This window comes from Dama dama, chromosome 14 (assembly GCF_033118175.1).
Source record: "Dama dama isolate Ldn47 chromosome 14, ASM3311817v1, whole genome shotgun sequence".
NCBI classification, from domain to species: domain Eukaryota; kingdom Metazoa; phylum Chordata; class Mammalia; order Artiodactyla; family Cervidae; genus Dama; species Dama dama.
In genome coordinates this window covers 10,678,203-10,692,824 of record NC_083694.1, presented here as the reverse complement: position 1 = coordinate 10,692,824, position 14,622 = coordinate 10,678,203, and the positions used below count along the sequence as shown (strand labels likewise).

The 14,622-nt window shown below is 39.1% G+C and overlaps 1 protein-coding gene across 4 annotated transcripts in view; it reads right to left on the bottom strand.

The window, feature by feature from the left end:
- UCHL5 (ubiquitin C-terminal hydrolase L5) overlaps positions 1 to 14,622 on the bottom strand; it is a 43,139-nt gene that overhangs the window by 25,561 nt on the left and 2,956 nt on the right. For all 4 annotated transcript variants that reach the window (XM_061160018.1, XM_061160019.1, XM_061160016.1 and 1 more), the window contains exons 2-3: positions 8,463 to 8,526; positions 6,483 to 6,588 (exon numbers count right to left, since the gene is read on the bottom strand). In XM_061160018.1, coding sequence (XP_061016001.1) covers positions 6,483 to 6,588; positions 8,463 to 8,526 — 170 coding nt within the window. The remainder of the gene's footprint in view (positions 1 to 6,482; positions 6,589 to 8,462; positions 8,527 to 14,622) is intronic.

Genomic DNA, 14,622 nt, shown 5'->3' with positions numbered 1-14,622 from the left:
TTAAAATTTTATACATACACAGCTGTTTCAGGATTAGAAAAAATACAGAAAGTAGAAAGCAAGGAAATGAGATACAGAATTCAGCATGCAGGTTACTCAGAGGGAGGGAGGATGAAAGCTATGTGGGGGGACACAGGGAATGACAGTTGACAGGTATACTTGGGTAGGTTTACTAGGGTGAGTTGTAAGGTGCTTACTGAGTGAGTGAGTAAGTGAAGTCGCTCAGTCGTGTCCGACTCTTTGCGACCCCGTGGACTGTAGCCCACCAGGCTCTTCCATCCATGGGATTCTCCAGGCAAGAATACTGGAGTGGGTTGCCATTTTCTTCTCCAGGGATCTTCCCAACCCAGGGATCGAACCCGGGTCTCCCTCATTGCAGGCAGATGCTTTAACCTCTGAGCCACCAGGAAAGCCAATCAAATGAATAACTAAAGTAAAGGAGGGCAGGAATGTATGTCATCAATCAGGGATAATCATACTTTCATTTTGTGTACTGGAAGGTCAATTTTTTAAAAAGGAAAAAAGAAAAGCACAAGCATCATCATTGACTGATAAGCTCTCTTCCTTAGTCATTCCCAATCGTTACACATTAAAGGTGCTAGTTGCTTTATCTCGAGTGTTATTCAAATCTGTTCACATCTATCCCTACTAGAAGTGTTACCCACTCTGGCATGGACTTCTACAGAAGTCTATTAACTGCTATGTCATCTCATACCCTACACCACTCCTTCTTCCTCAAACACATTCCCCACACTGGAGCCAAACTGATATCTTCTAAATGAAAATCTAATCACATCACCCTTCTTAAAACACCTCAGTAACCTTCTACTGCTCTTAGGATACAGACAAAGGGCTCAAGCATGATCCGCCTCTGTCGGCACCTTGGCAGGAATCGGAGAGTCAGTCTCTAATATCCACCTTCTCCCTCTTCCAGAACCAAGGACTCACATATATCTGGGTCCACATTTACCTGGAATGAAGACAGCTCCCCACTCTCCTCTGCCACTAAGTACAGTCCTATGACTTAGTTCTAGCCAAAGAGAAGAAAGCAGGCAACACAGGAAAATTCTAGAAAACGTCTGTCAAAAAGGAATGTGCTGTCCTCTCCTACTGTCGAGAATGTGGAGTTGAGACGAAACAGCTGAGACTCCAACTATCATCTCAGACCAAGAAGTAACTCTGGAATAGAAAGCACAGGAACAAAGCAAAAAAGCCTGCCACCCTGCTGGCTTTGACAGTGGTTGGGAAATCCTGTCTTTCTCATAAACCGCTGTTTCTCTACAGTTGATCACACTAAACCCTGACTCACGTGCTGCGTGTATCTCTCGCCACCCTGCCGTGTTCTCACCAGTCCAGCTGCGCTGGCCTTCTTCCAGTGCACGCTCCCAGCCCTGCTCCCTTCTACCACACAGCTGTAGTAATCGGGGATGATCCTCAGCTTCCTTCCCCCACTTAATACCTACTTAACCTTTAGATTTCAGCTGAATTGTCACTTACTCAGAGAAGCTTCCTCAGATCTCCCTGAAACGTCAGTCCCATTTTCACTTGTGTAGTGAAGAATTTAGACTCGCCTAAGAGAGGCCTGGCTCTGGCCACTGGCTCCCGGGCAGTGACCTCTAAGCTCCTGAAGAGCATGCCTGGTAAAGTGTCCGTGTTCACCTGGGGGTTGGGCACCACGCAGACAGCCTCACAACGTGACTGGGGTGGGTTCTGGATCCACAGCTCAGGCTTCGTGGGGCTGGAGACCGAGGACCAATAAAAACTGGATACCAGGCATCAGCTGAGACGGCCTGAACACTGTGCACTTGGTCACAATCTGCCGGTGAAGTTGGTGCTGTCTGTGACTCCCCTGGGAGAAGACAGCCAGAAGCAGTGCGCAGAGAACGCTCCTGGACTCTGACCCATGTGTCTCTTCACATGCCTGAGTTTAATGTGTCCTTTCACTGTAATAAAGCCATTGTGTGACTGTAACAGTTTATTACATAGCTTATGGTGAGGTCTGTGTCTCTTTCTAACAAATTACAGAACCTGAGGATGGTCTTGGGGACTCCCCAAACTGGCAAGCGTCAGAAGGGAAGGTGGACTGAAGACCCAAAACACTGCAGTCAGTGTCCAAAGTGAGCGTAGTCTTAATAGATTATTTTCAAACTTCACAAGATGGTTCACTCCATGTAGCATTTATTTCCACTATAGTTTTTCATTTCACTGCTTAACCAATCTCCTCCACTAAACTCTAAACACCTTCGAGGGCAGGGATGCTGACTGTAGCTTGTCTCCCAAGCACCTGTCACAGTGTCTGGCACATTGCAGACATGCAACCGATCTTCCCTGAAAGACTGAACAGGCAGAGTCACACACACACCCAATACCACCACAGCATGACCTCAACAATACATCAGACAGAACTCAGCTTCTCAGCGGTGAAACAGTAACAAGACAGCAATGTTTTGCAGAGAAGCATTATCAAAAAGGTCATTCCTGGATCCTTAAACACAAATTATAATTTCCAGAAGACAATTTCTTTTCTCAATATTTTGTTAATCAATGACCCACACACTTGCATACTTTCAATTACAGCATATGATTAGCCTAAGACAGGCAGTAACATTCTCTAAATTGATGCAATTCCATACAGAAATAACAAAACTATATATTTAGTTAATCTATGTGACCTTATCACAAACAGATACAATTTTAATTTTTTTTAATGTCTGAAAATATTCCTCAGAGTCCAGATTAGAAATCATTACTATAAGCTCGTGAAGCCTAGAACCAAGGATTATATGTTAGGTAATATATACTATTAAAGTTCCCACACAGGCTCATAGGATACATATATCAAAGGAACTGATATTAATGTTGAATTACTGACCAGGAACTGCTGGCACAGTACAGAATAAAAAATATGCCATAACTAGGAAATCACTCATCTGGAATATTAGTAAACATGGCAGTAATAGTGTAACACAAATAAAACATTAAATTATAGTAAGGTAGAAATGCAATACAGAACTAGAAAAATATCACAGGACTCCAGAAAGTATAAATTCATACTTTAGTAACATTTTTTTCTTTATAGAGGATTTTCTTATACCTTAAAAAAAACACCCAGGCCTCTATAAGTCAGACATCATTAGTGTTTTAGTGTTAGTGAATTCCAGTGCTCTTTAATTACAATATTCTTTCTACATTTATTGGAAACTGACCATGTGCCAGGAACTATACATGAAAACAAAACACCTGACTCCTGGGTTTACAATTTAGTATGGAAGAAATATAATAATAGACATACATAAAGAAAAACATCTTGAAAAATATAAATTAAGTGGTTATCTCTGCAGTAGGGATTATAAGGGTCTTTATTTTCTACATCATACAATCATTATGCTTACATTTTTGTATAATGGGTATACAGTCTTATATACCTTTAAAAAATAACAAAAACATTCTTAAAAATTAGAAAAATCACTTGAAGGATGAAATTATCTGTCCCCTATGTCTTCTGTACTATCTAGAATATCACACACTATGATTATAATTATATTATTATAATTATTGTAGTACAATGGTACTTACACAAATACAAAATATTACAACTCATAAATGGACTATCTGCATCACATTAGAAGAATCTCAAAATGTTTATCCTTAAGAAGTGAGTTAAAAAATTACAGGACACTTATATTAAGAAGGACGACAGATGATGAGATGGTTGGATGGCATCACTGACTCGACGGACATGAGTTTGGGTAAACTCCGGGAGTTGGTGATGGACAGGGAGGCCTAGCGTGCTGCAGTTCATGGGATCACAGAGTCAGACACCACTGAGCGAATGAACTGACCGAACTGACTATACTAAGAATGCTTTTAAAAGAAGTGGTGGTGTGACATGGGATGGACTTCAAGGTAGCAGTGCCTGGGTTTGCACCCAGCTCTGCCACTGACTTGGGCAAGTTCCTTAATCTCTCTGGGACTCAGTTTCCACATCTGTGAAATAACGAGGAAGCTGTAAAACCACATAGGGTTGTGAGGATCAGTTACTACAAGTAAATTAATAAAAAATAAGATATATATAAGTACCTAATAAACCTTCAATATGTTATCTAATATTGTTATGTGCACTGAAATGGAACAAAATCAAATTTTAAGTGAAAAAAGAAGCAAAATATTCTGCACAACAGTCCAACTTCAGTTAAAAGACTGATAATAACAATGTGTCAACAGATGCATAGAGAATGTGGGAGGTAGTACAGAATGTGAAACCACAAACCTGGGCTTTAGACCTGGGTTTAAATTCTGGATCCACCATGTACTAGCTGTGGGACCTCAGCCAAGTAAGTTTTTCTAGGCCTCAATTTCTTCATCTGTGAAATGAGGATAACAACCTCACAGGGCTGCTGCAAGGATTAAATAAATAATATAGTCTAAAGCACAATATCTGGCACACAACAGGAATGGTAAATATTGGCTTCCATTGGTACCGTTACCATGACAGTAATAACAAATCAAAGAGACATGCCCGTCTTACCCACCATTATACCCCTAGTATCTAAAGTAAAGTCCGGCACAAAGGAAGTGCTCAACAGCTATTTGATGATTAAATGAATGAGTCAAACTGTTGGGAGGGGTTAGTAGACACAGGTGTATATTCATTCATCATGACATTTCTGTAACTTAAGTACTTTAACTACACAATGATAAAATAATGTTTTTCTAATCCTTGAAGTAAAGCAAGAAAATTCTAATTTCTCTAAAAACACTCAGTTCTTAAAAGCTGGGAGGAAAACAAGAAGTAATAAAAGAAGAGCAAAAAGAAAAACAAGCTACTAACTGGAATAGGAAACGTTTGGTTAAAAGGGCAGTAATGAGAATTAGCAGTTTTATTGTTTCCACCTTTCTAAAGGTTTAACAGTTTAATCTTTTGAGTCTTAGAAAGAAATGCTATTTTCAAACAAATGCAATCATCTTTAGCTCAGATTTTATATATTAATCAAGCTTCTTTCTCTTTTTTTTCAGCATTCTCTTTTCCAGCTGTTCCAAACAATGGACTCTAAAATATGTAGGCATCTAATAATGTTGCTTAAATGTTTATTGTATACATTACAACAGCAGTTCTCAAAATGGGATACATGGACCCTGGTTTTCCCCTGCTTTCATATTGCCACTGCAGCATAATCTCAATCGTGGGTAACACTGCTGGTATTTTATTAAGATACCTAGGCAGTGGCACTGAATTCTTTCACTGACACATAGGCATAATTCTAAAAACTAACAAAACAAAAACCAGTTTTTACTGAAGAACGTCTTTGATAAAGCAGTAAAAATTATTTTTATTGCATTTTGACCTCAGAGTACAATTCTTTAATATTTGCTGAGTGAAACAGGAAGTACAAATAAAGCACTTCTACTGTAAACCAAAATATGCCAGCCAATTCCAGGAAAGGCACTCTTGTTACTGTTTGAACTGTCAGCTAAGTTTTCTCCAGGAACATCATTTTTACTTGAAAGGACATATGGCAGATAAATAGTTGTTCAAGCTATATCTGGCAGATATTCTCTTGAAATGTGTGAATTGAGTCTGTCACTTTAAGGAAAACACCTGATAATATTTGGTATCCTTGATAAAATTTGAACTTTCAAGTGAAAACTAGAATTTTCTAAGACTTAGATCCACCACTGTGAGTTTAAAAGTTTCATGATACTTAACAATTTTTGTGATGATACAGATGATGACATTAATAAATGTGACTTGTTATAATGTGTATACTCATAAATACTAACATTTACAAAATCAAAATCAGTCGGTAAATTTTCAAAATGACCAACGCACAATGTTATCAGATGCTACAGGAGTAAGGATTTTAATAAAACGAAGTACAAAGTTTACTAATATGAGTTCAGATTTCACATTGCAACCAATCTTTAGAAGAGGGACATTTTTGGAGTTTTGATATGATATCAAAGAATATCCATAATTTCCTGGAAAAGAAATGAACATACTCCTCCCGCCTCAACTATGTACATGTGTGAGACTAAATTTTCTTCATATATTTCAACTGAAAACAAGACGAAACAAAAATATTGCAACAGACTGAATAAAGCTGATAGGAGAAGCCAGCTGTGTGCTATTAACCCAGACATTAAAGAGGTTTACAGAAATGTAAAGCAATGCAGTCTTTTCACTACTCTTTTGCTTTGGTAAATATACATATGTTTTATTTAAAAAATGTTATCATTTACAGAATTTACTCTTTTAAATCAATTAATATTTTAAATGTCTCAGTTTAATATCTAAATGATAAATATTAATAAATAAAATTCAAATAAAGAAGATCTTTTGGGATCTCAATAATTTTAAGAATGTAAAGGAATCCTAAGACCAAGAAACTTGAGAACTGCTACACTAGAGACACACAGGTGGAAAAGAATCTTGTTTATAAAAAGCGTTGCTCTTGAGACTTCGAAGTGTCCAAGGACCATACCTGCTTGGCAAAAAAGATTGTGTCCAGTCTGGAGTCCTGAACCACAGAGCCTGCTGGTTCTTCTCCTGGCTGCCACTTGAAAAGAAAAATCAACCCATGAACTGGCCTACAAAATAAAATACAAATTAGTGACACCAAACCCTGCTTCCTATATGTGCTATGCTTAGTCACTCAGTCATGTCCAACTCTTTGTGACCCCATGGACTGTAGCCTGCCAGGCTCCTCTGTCCATGGGATTCTCCAGGCAAGAATACTGGAGTGGGTTGCCATGCCCTTCTCCAGGGGATCTTCCCAACCCAGGGATCAAACCCTGGTCTCCCGCATTGTGGGAAGATTCTTTACTTCTATAAAACATTGTCTGTGAAGTAATTAGCCTCCAACTAATTAAAAAAAAAAAAACATTGTCAATATATTAAGTTTTAGTCATTTACTTAAGAAATACAGTGAAAATGAAGTAAATGTGGGAAAATTTTTTACGATTTCTATTGCTACTATTTCTATAGTTACTAGAATGTTGCCCAAGATAAGGCTAACAAAACTTAAAATTACATCAATTAAAATGGAATTATAATGAAAGGTATATTCTTAAATCTGTGAATTATTCAGTTCTACCTCTTATCACCCTCACTTAAAAACAGAATGAACATTGCAAAACTAGAAGTTGTTAGCCCTAGAGTGAATTCCAATATACAGGAACAAAATTCACGTAGGATGCTTACAGATAAATCAGCTGATGGCATATATACTGCAAACTATGTAATTATTGGATGGATGCTGCATCTCACACATAATAAAGTTACCCACTTCCCTACAATGGTTGTTACCACTGAACAATTAAATCACCACGTGAGGAGTCTCTCCAGTTTTTCACTACCTTCCACACAACAAATTCTTTCCTAATCCACAAAGACAGCTTAAATGATACACTTTTAATTAACCTTCCCTGATCATCCTCTTACTCCATCTAAAATGACTGTTCCTTTTGTGGGGAAGGAGAAAATGGGAGGGGGGTAAACTATTTCCTTACTAAAGATATTAAAAGCATATCCCTAGAGTCCCCATTCCAGGACTCTAAGAATGCTCCCCACATTGAAAACTCTTCTAGCCTTCCATCTGTAATACAGGGTTGGTGCTTGTGGACACAGAGGTTTCAGGGCTAGGGAGAGACTCAGACAAGTGACTCCAGTCAGAAGGACGGGGTAAGAGGAAGGTAGTTCCGGGCATCAACATTTGGAATCTGAACTGACACCTCCCCAAGAGGCAATGTAATAATGTAGGGGAAAAAAGTTCTGAATTATTATCAATATATTGCGTTAGCCAAATACATTATCTGTTAAATAGAGTTTTGTAGACTGACCTATTATTCATGTGTTTTGTGTTTGTGTTAAAATGTGTGCCACATTCTAACACTATTGATCTATAAAGTGAACGTTGTTAAAAAAAAAAAAAAAAAGTTGACCAATCAGTACTTTGTTGATATGAAATTATACAGACCTAGTTTTGAATCCCTTGTGAATTACTTATCTATGATCATCAGGTTCTTGGTTATAAAATAGGAATAATATCGACATTTTTTCCGTTTTTGAAAGTCACCCAGTCGTGTCTGACTCTTTGCGACCCCATGGACTATACAGTCCATGGAATTCTCTAGGCCAGAATACTGGAGTGGGTAGCCTTTCCCTTCTCCAGGGAATCTTCCCAACCCAGGGATCGAACCCAGGTCTCCTGCATTGCAGGAGGATTCTTTACCAGTTGAGTCACAAGGGAAGCCCAAGAATACTGGAGTGGGTAGCCTATCCCTTCTCCAGGGGATCTTCCTGACCCAGGAATTGAACTGGGGTCTCCTGTATTGCAGGAGGATTCTTTACCAACTGAGCTATGAGGGAAGCCCCTTACACAGTTGAAAAAAATAAAGAAGATAATGTGCTTAAGTTTGCTTAAGTATAGACATATTTTTAACATAATTTAAAATATACTTACTTTAATTTTTCAAAATTCTCAGGCTCTAAACTCCATATTTCTTCTACTTGGGCACCTCGGCAACCTGAAATGAGAAATTATTTCTTCAGGAGACAGAATTACGCATTTTTCCCTTCACCGTTAAATAAAATACCAATGGAAAGAAATGCACATTTAGGGGCAATACAACATGACAAATTAAAATGGTAAAACTGATCAAGTTCACAGTCAAATCCTAGCCCTTTCTTTACTATTTTCTAATTATTTACAAAGGGAGTATATTACTTTGACAACTTTAAAAACTTTCCCCATTTATTTTCACTGAAGCACCACCCATGACTGTCCCTTCTCAGTCTCTCTCTATCTCTGGCTCCTCTTCATCCACCCTCTTCACTCAGCTGCTAAGTTTCCACAATTCTGCCTGTGGCCCTCTTTCTTCCTTACTGTCCACTTGATCCATAAGGTGGGAATACGTAACTACCACTTGACAGTGACTTTCAGATCACATATTCAGATCTGATCCCTTTCCAAAATTCCAATACTATATATTTTAAAATACAAATTACTATACAAATTAAAATTTTATACTATACAAATTAAAATTTTAATTTAATGTCAACTACATCAGAGTCCCCCAGTGGTTCTCAACCAAGATAATCCCCCTCTCCCTCGCGGAACATTTCAAAATGTCTGAAGACATTTTTACTGCCACTATTGTCACTTGGGGGGGCAGGTAGCATCTAGTACGTAGAAGCCAGAGATACTGAATATCCTACCTGCACAGGACAGCACCCAAAAACAAATAATTACTTGGCCCAAACTGTCAAAACAAAATGAATTATCAAACCCAAAGTGTCTAATCCCAAAAAGGCAAGAGGACCAAGGTGGAGAATCCAGCTCTAGTAGTTCATAGGGTGGTAACTGTATTCTGGTTAAAACGTGGCCTCCAAATTGCCAGGGTCTGAACCCTGCCTCCATTACCATTGAACTTCTTGCCCCCATACTCATAGAGCTGTTGTTAGGAATAAAGATTACTTATCATCTCATAAGATAATTTATTATGCATGACATACATTCAATACAGTGCCTCCACACACTTTATGGAGAAGGGCATGGCAACCCACTCCAGTATTCTTGCCTGGAGAATTCCACAGACAGAGGAGCATGGTGGGCTTACAGTCCATGCGGTCATAGCCAGACACGACTGAGTGACTAACACTGTTCACTTCCACACACTTTGAGGGTTCACTAAATGTCAGGTAGTAGTATTATCACAAGAGGAAAAAACAAAAAACAAAAAAAACAGTCATATTTACCAGTAACTTCAATGGGTAAAGTGCTTTAAATGGATTTTCTCTAACTCCTACAAAGCAAGTATTATGTGAAAGAGGCTTAGGGATAGTAGGTGTCTTGCCTAAATTCACTACACTAACATATGCCAAAAAATTAATTAAAACATGTCTGGTTCCAAAGTCTGGGCGTTTTTCTAATACTCCAGATTATTTTCCAGTCAGAGCTGGAGAAGCTTTAGACCGACTGCAAAAATGAGTGGTTTAAAAAAAAAAAAAATTGGACCAACCAACCCTGTGACTTTGGGCATTTACTACCACAATTTGCTCTGTTCAGCGAATATCTATTAGCACCCACTCAGGCATTAAAGTTACAGGTACGAGGAGAGTTACTATGTTATTTGTGTGTGTGCTTAGTCACTCTATTGTGTCCGACTCTTTGTGACCCCATGGACTGTAGCCCACTAGGCTCCTCTGTCCACAGGGATTCTCCAGGCAAGATTATTAGAGTGGGTAGCCTATCCCTTCTCCAGGGGACCTTCTTGACCCCGGAATCAAACCGGGGTCTCCTGCATTGCAGGTGGATTCTTTACCAGCTGAGCTACGAGGGAGGCCCTCTGTTATTTGTAGTAGAGAAGAACTAGAAACAACCCACACGTGTACAACATGTTGCTAGATGTCCACATAATTAAGCTGGGGAAAAAAACCTTATGAAACTGAACCTATAATTATACCAGTGTCAGAAAAGGGCACAAGAGGGCAGTGATGCAACTGCTAACACTGGTTATGCTACTGGAAATCTACTGTAAAAAGGCCAAACATTAAAACATTGCTCATATCACACAGAAACACGACGACAAAAGTCACTAAGAGTCCCAAAATCTTTTGCAAAGGCATAATTTCAAGTGGTGGCAAAGTTTAAATAACCTTATGTTAGACACAAGCACATCTCTGTAAAAGGAAAACACAGTACCCAATTTGATGTATAAGGAGATAGATGTTTCTAATCTATCTAATAATATCTAATAATCTCCTTGTGAAATGTAAAAGTGTTAGTCACTCAGTCGTGTCCAGCTCTTTGCATCCCCACAGACTGTGGCCCAAAGGCCCTCCTCTGTCCATTGAATTCTCCAGGCAAGAATAGTGCAATGGGTTTCCATTCCCTTCTCCAGGGGATCTTCCCAAGTCAGAGATCGAACCCGGGTCTCCTGCATTGCAGGTAGATTCTTTACCATCTGAGCCACCAGGGAAGCCCAATATTCCCTTTACGTATATTCAATTTCAAATAATGCAGGTTATAATGGAAATAAAAATAAGCAATGATTCCAGAGGCCTGAGTTGTAATCCTAGCAATGCCTTTAAGTTCTTTGCCTTTAGCATGAAAATGTCTTTGAGCCTCACTTTCCTCAAGTTTAAAACAAGAATACTACCTGCTTCATCCAATCCTCAGAATTCTCTAGTGAGGTATACATTCTCAAATACCAAGCACAAAGAATCACCATGCTGACTTCTCTAATATTTATTAAGTAAAATGTTGAGTGGGAGTTGAGCTTTAAAAAGTTAATGAATTGCTGGTATTTAACAAATACATTCAGCACTCAGTATCCATAGGTTCTGTATGCATGAGTCAACCAAACACAGGTTGCAAATACATGCCAAGCATGGTATTAGGCCCTAACAAGGACAAAAAATAATAAACTACTTTAACAATATTTAAAAACTTCAACCTGGGGCTCTCCCAATGGCTCAGCAGTAAAGAATCCGCCTGCAAGTGCAAGAGATGCAAGTGACACGGGTTCGATCCCTGGGTTGGGAAGATCCCCTGGAGAAGGAAATGGCAAACCACTCCAGTATTCTTGTCTGAACCATTCCACGGACAGAGAAGCCTGGTGGGCTACAGTCCATGGGGTGGCAAAGAGTAGGACACAAATGAGCACACACAGATATATACAAGAACTTCAACCTAGTAGGAAACAAATATCTATGACTCAAAGACTATGCAGTCTGCATACTTTGCATATGAAAAGTACATGGGCTGCGTTCTGCAAGTTAAGAGGTAGCAGACTATCACTGCAGGTCAGAAAAAAACTTTGAAGAACAGCTAACCTGGGCCTTAAATAGGATAACCAAATAATCCGCCATTCAAACCAGAACACTGCTTTTATCTAATTGATTTTACTTAATAAAACATTAAATAAAATTTTAATTAATTCATTAAACTGTTTAAAAATATTTATATATTGACAAACACATTTGTACTATAGTGCTGGTGGTTCCATAAAATAGCTCTATTGAGAAACTAATTCTAAAAATAATATTCTTAACAATATACCTGAAGTCTTTCTCCCCAAGAACAATACTCTGGGTAAGCGCTTCCTAACTGTTGTGCGTGCTCAGTTGTGTCTCTTTGTGACCCCATGGACTGTAGCCTGCCAGGCTTCTCTGTTCATGGGATTTCTCAGGCAAGAATACTGGAGTGGGTTGCCATTTCCTACTTTGAAGCATCTTCCCAATCCAGGGATTGAACCAGAATCTCTTGTGTCACCTGAATTGACAGGTGGATTCTTTAACACTAAGCCACTATCAATGACTTAAATGTAATTGACTGCTAGGGATGGTATCTTTCAACAAAGAGCTTGGACACATTGATTGCCAAACCCATGACTGTATAAACAGCTCCACCAGAAGCAGCAGGCATGGTGCCAGCTCCTGCACCTCCCACAAAAAACAGCCCCAGATATCTTTCCCAAGCCCATTTTCAGTTATTACATGGCACAGACAAATGCCATTCAACTGGTGATGTGACGAAATGGGAAAAACTATATGGTCAACTCTTAGGCAATCTCTCCAAAAAGGACTAAACTCAGTTACTGAAAATGAACAAGGAGCCCCAAGTTGGAGGCATTATTAACGTATACCCCTCTGGTAGTTCAGTTGGTAAAGAATCCACCTGCAATGCAGGAGACCCTGGTTCAATTCCTGGGTCAGGAAGATCCCCTGGAGAAGGGATAGGCTACTCACTCCAGTATTCTTGAGTTTCCCTTGTGGCTCAGCTAGTAAAGAATCCACCTGCAATTCAGGAGATCTGGGTTCTATCCCTGGGTTGGGAAGATCCCCTGGAGAAGGGAAAGGCTACCCACTCCAGTATTCTGGCCTAGGGAATTCCACTGACTGTACAGTCCATGGGGTCACAAAGAGTCAGACACAACTGAGCAACTTTCACTTTCACTCATAAGAAGGTGCCTTTTTGGAGGTCCCAAAGATCAGAATCAACACTCACTTCCAAGGGTACCACATGCACACTCAACTGTCCTTTTATTTATTGTGTAAATGCCAGGCATTAACTCACCTCTTTCCCCACAATAACGGACATACACCTCCTGAGTGTTTGAAATAGACCTCCATGTAAAGGAAACACCACACTGGCCCTGAATCCCTCAGACACGCCTCAACTCAAGGGCCAAAGTTGTAGATGATGGAATTGTTTTAGACATCTTCCCTGCAGACCCAGGTAGGGTCTGTGCGATCACTAACACATACTGTTATGCCTGATTTAATGCCTTAAGCCAAGAGGAAAGGCCAATACAAAAACTTGAGAAACTCACCTGGCTTCCTAACACAAACACCCCAAGGGATAAACAGGTTTGATACCAGTCCTGCAGGTCCAGTCAGAGTAATCAGAGTAGCTGACGGAATGGCATGTTTGGTATAGTGAGAAAGGATCGATTTGTATGAGGAGACAATCCTCAATCAGTTTCTACTGTTACTGCTTGACTTCTGAGACAAACTACGAGATGTGTTCAGAACTGTCTTTTCAAGAATGTCAAAACAGTAAACAGACTTGAAAGTCAGGGATAGTATCTTCCTGTGGGGCAGAGAGAAGACTGATCTGCTGTCCACTGTATCATCTCCCTAGAGTCAAAGGTTGAGCAAGTGTGCAAGCAGACTCTAAAGCTAAGGCTCCCAAAGGTCAGGGGTTCCTCAGCTCTGACAGAAACTCATGCCTGTGGCGTCCACCTACACTCCTATGGACTCGAAGGATAAGGACACCAATGCAAACACGAATGTCCTGCTGACTACCGTGCCATGAGTAATGCTATTATTTACCTCTAAAGTTGAACTTGCCTACCAGCATCTATAATATAGTGGTAGGCTCATTTGTTGGCTGGCAAGTAGTTGGCTGGGAAGTAGGCTAAAACCTAACACTTTGTAATTCTTAACAGATGCTGGATTTTTGTCCAATGTCTTTTGCAATTATTGAGATAATCGAATCATATGGTTTTTCTTATTTAATATGGTGAATTACATTGAATCTCAAATGTTAAACCAACCCTGAATTCCTGGGATAAACCCCTCTCACTCATGACATACTGTCTATTTAATATTGGATTTGATTTGCTAATATTTTGGTTAGAATGTTTGTGTCTATGTTGACAATAGATATGGGCCTGCGGTTTCCTTTTCTTACAATGTCTTTGTCTGGTTTGGGTGTTAAAATTAATACTGACCCTCATAAAATGAGATGAGGAGTACTTATTCTCCAATGTCTTTGGAGAAGTCTGTGTAAAAATGGTATTACTTATTCCTTAAATATTTGCAAGAATTTACTAGTGATTCCATTTTGGCTAGTTTTCCTTATAGGAAAATTTTAAATTATAATTTCAATTTTTTTAAAACACATAAGGCTATACTGTTTATCAATTACTTCTTGAGTGAGCTTTGGTAATTTGTGTCTAAAGAAATTTGTACACATCAGCTAAGTTGTCAAATTTACTTGCATAAATATTTATTAGACTATTCACTTATCCTTTTAATATCTATAGAATCTGTAATGGTGTCATCTCTCTTATTCCTGGATATTCATCATTTTTCTCCTCTCATTTCTTCCAATC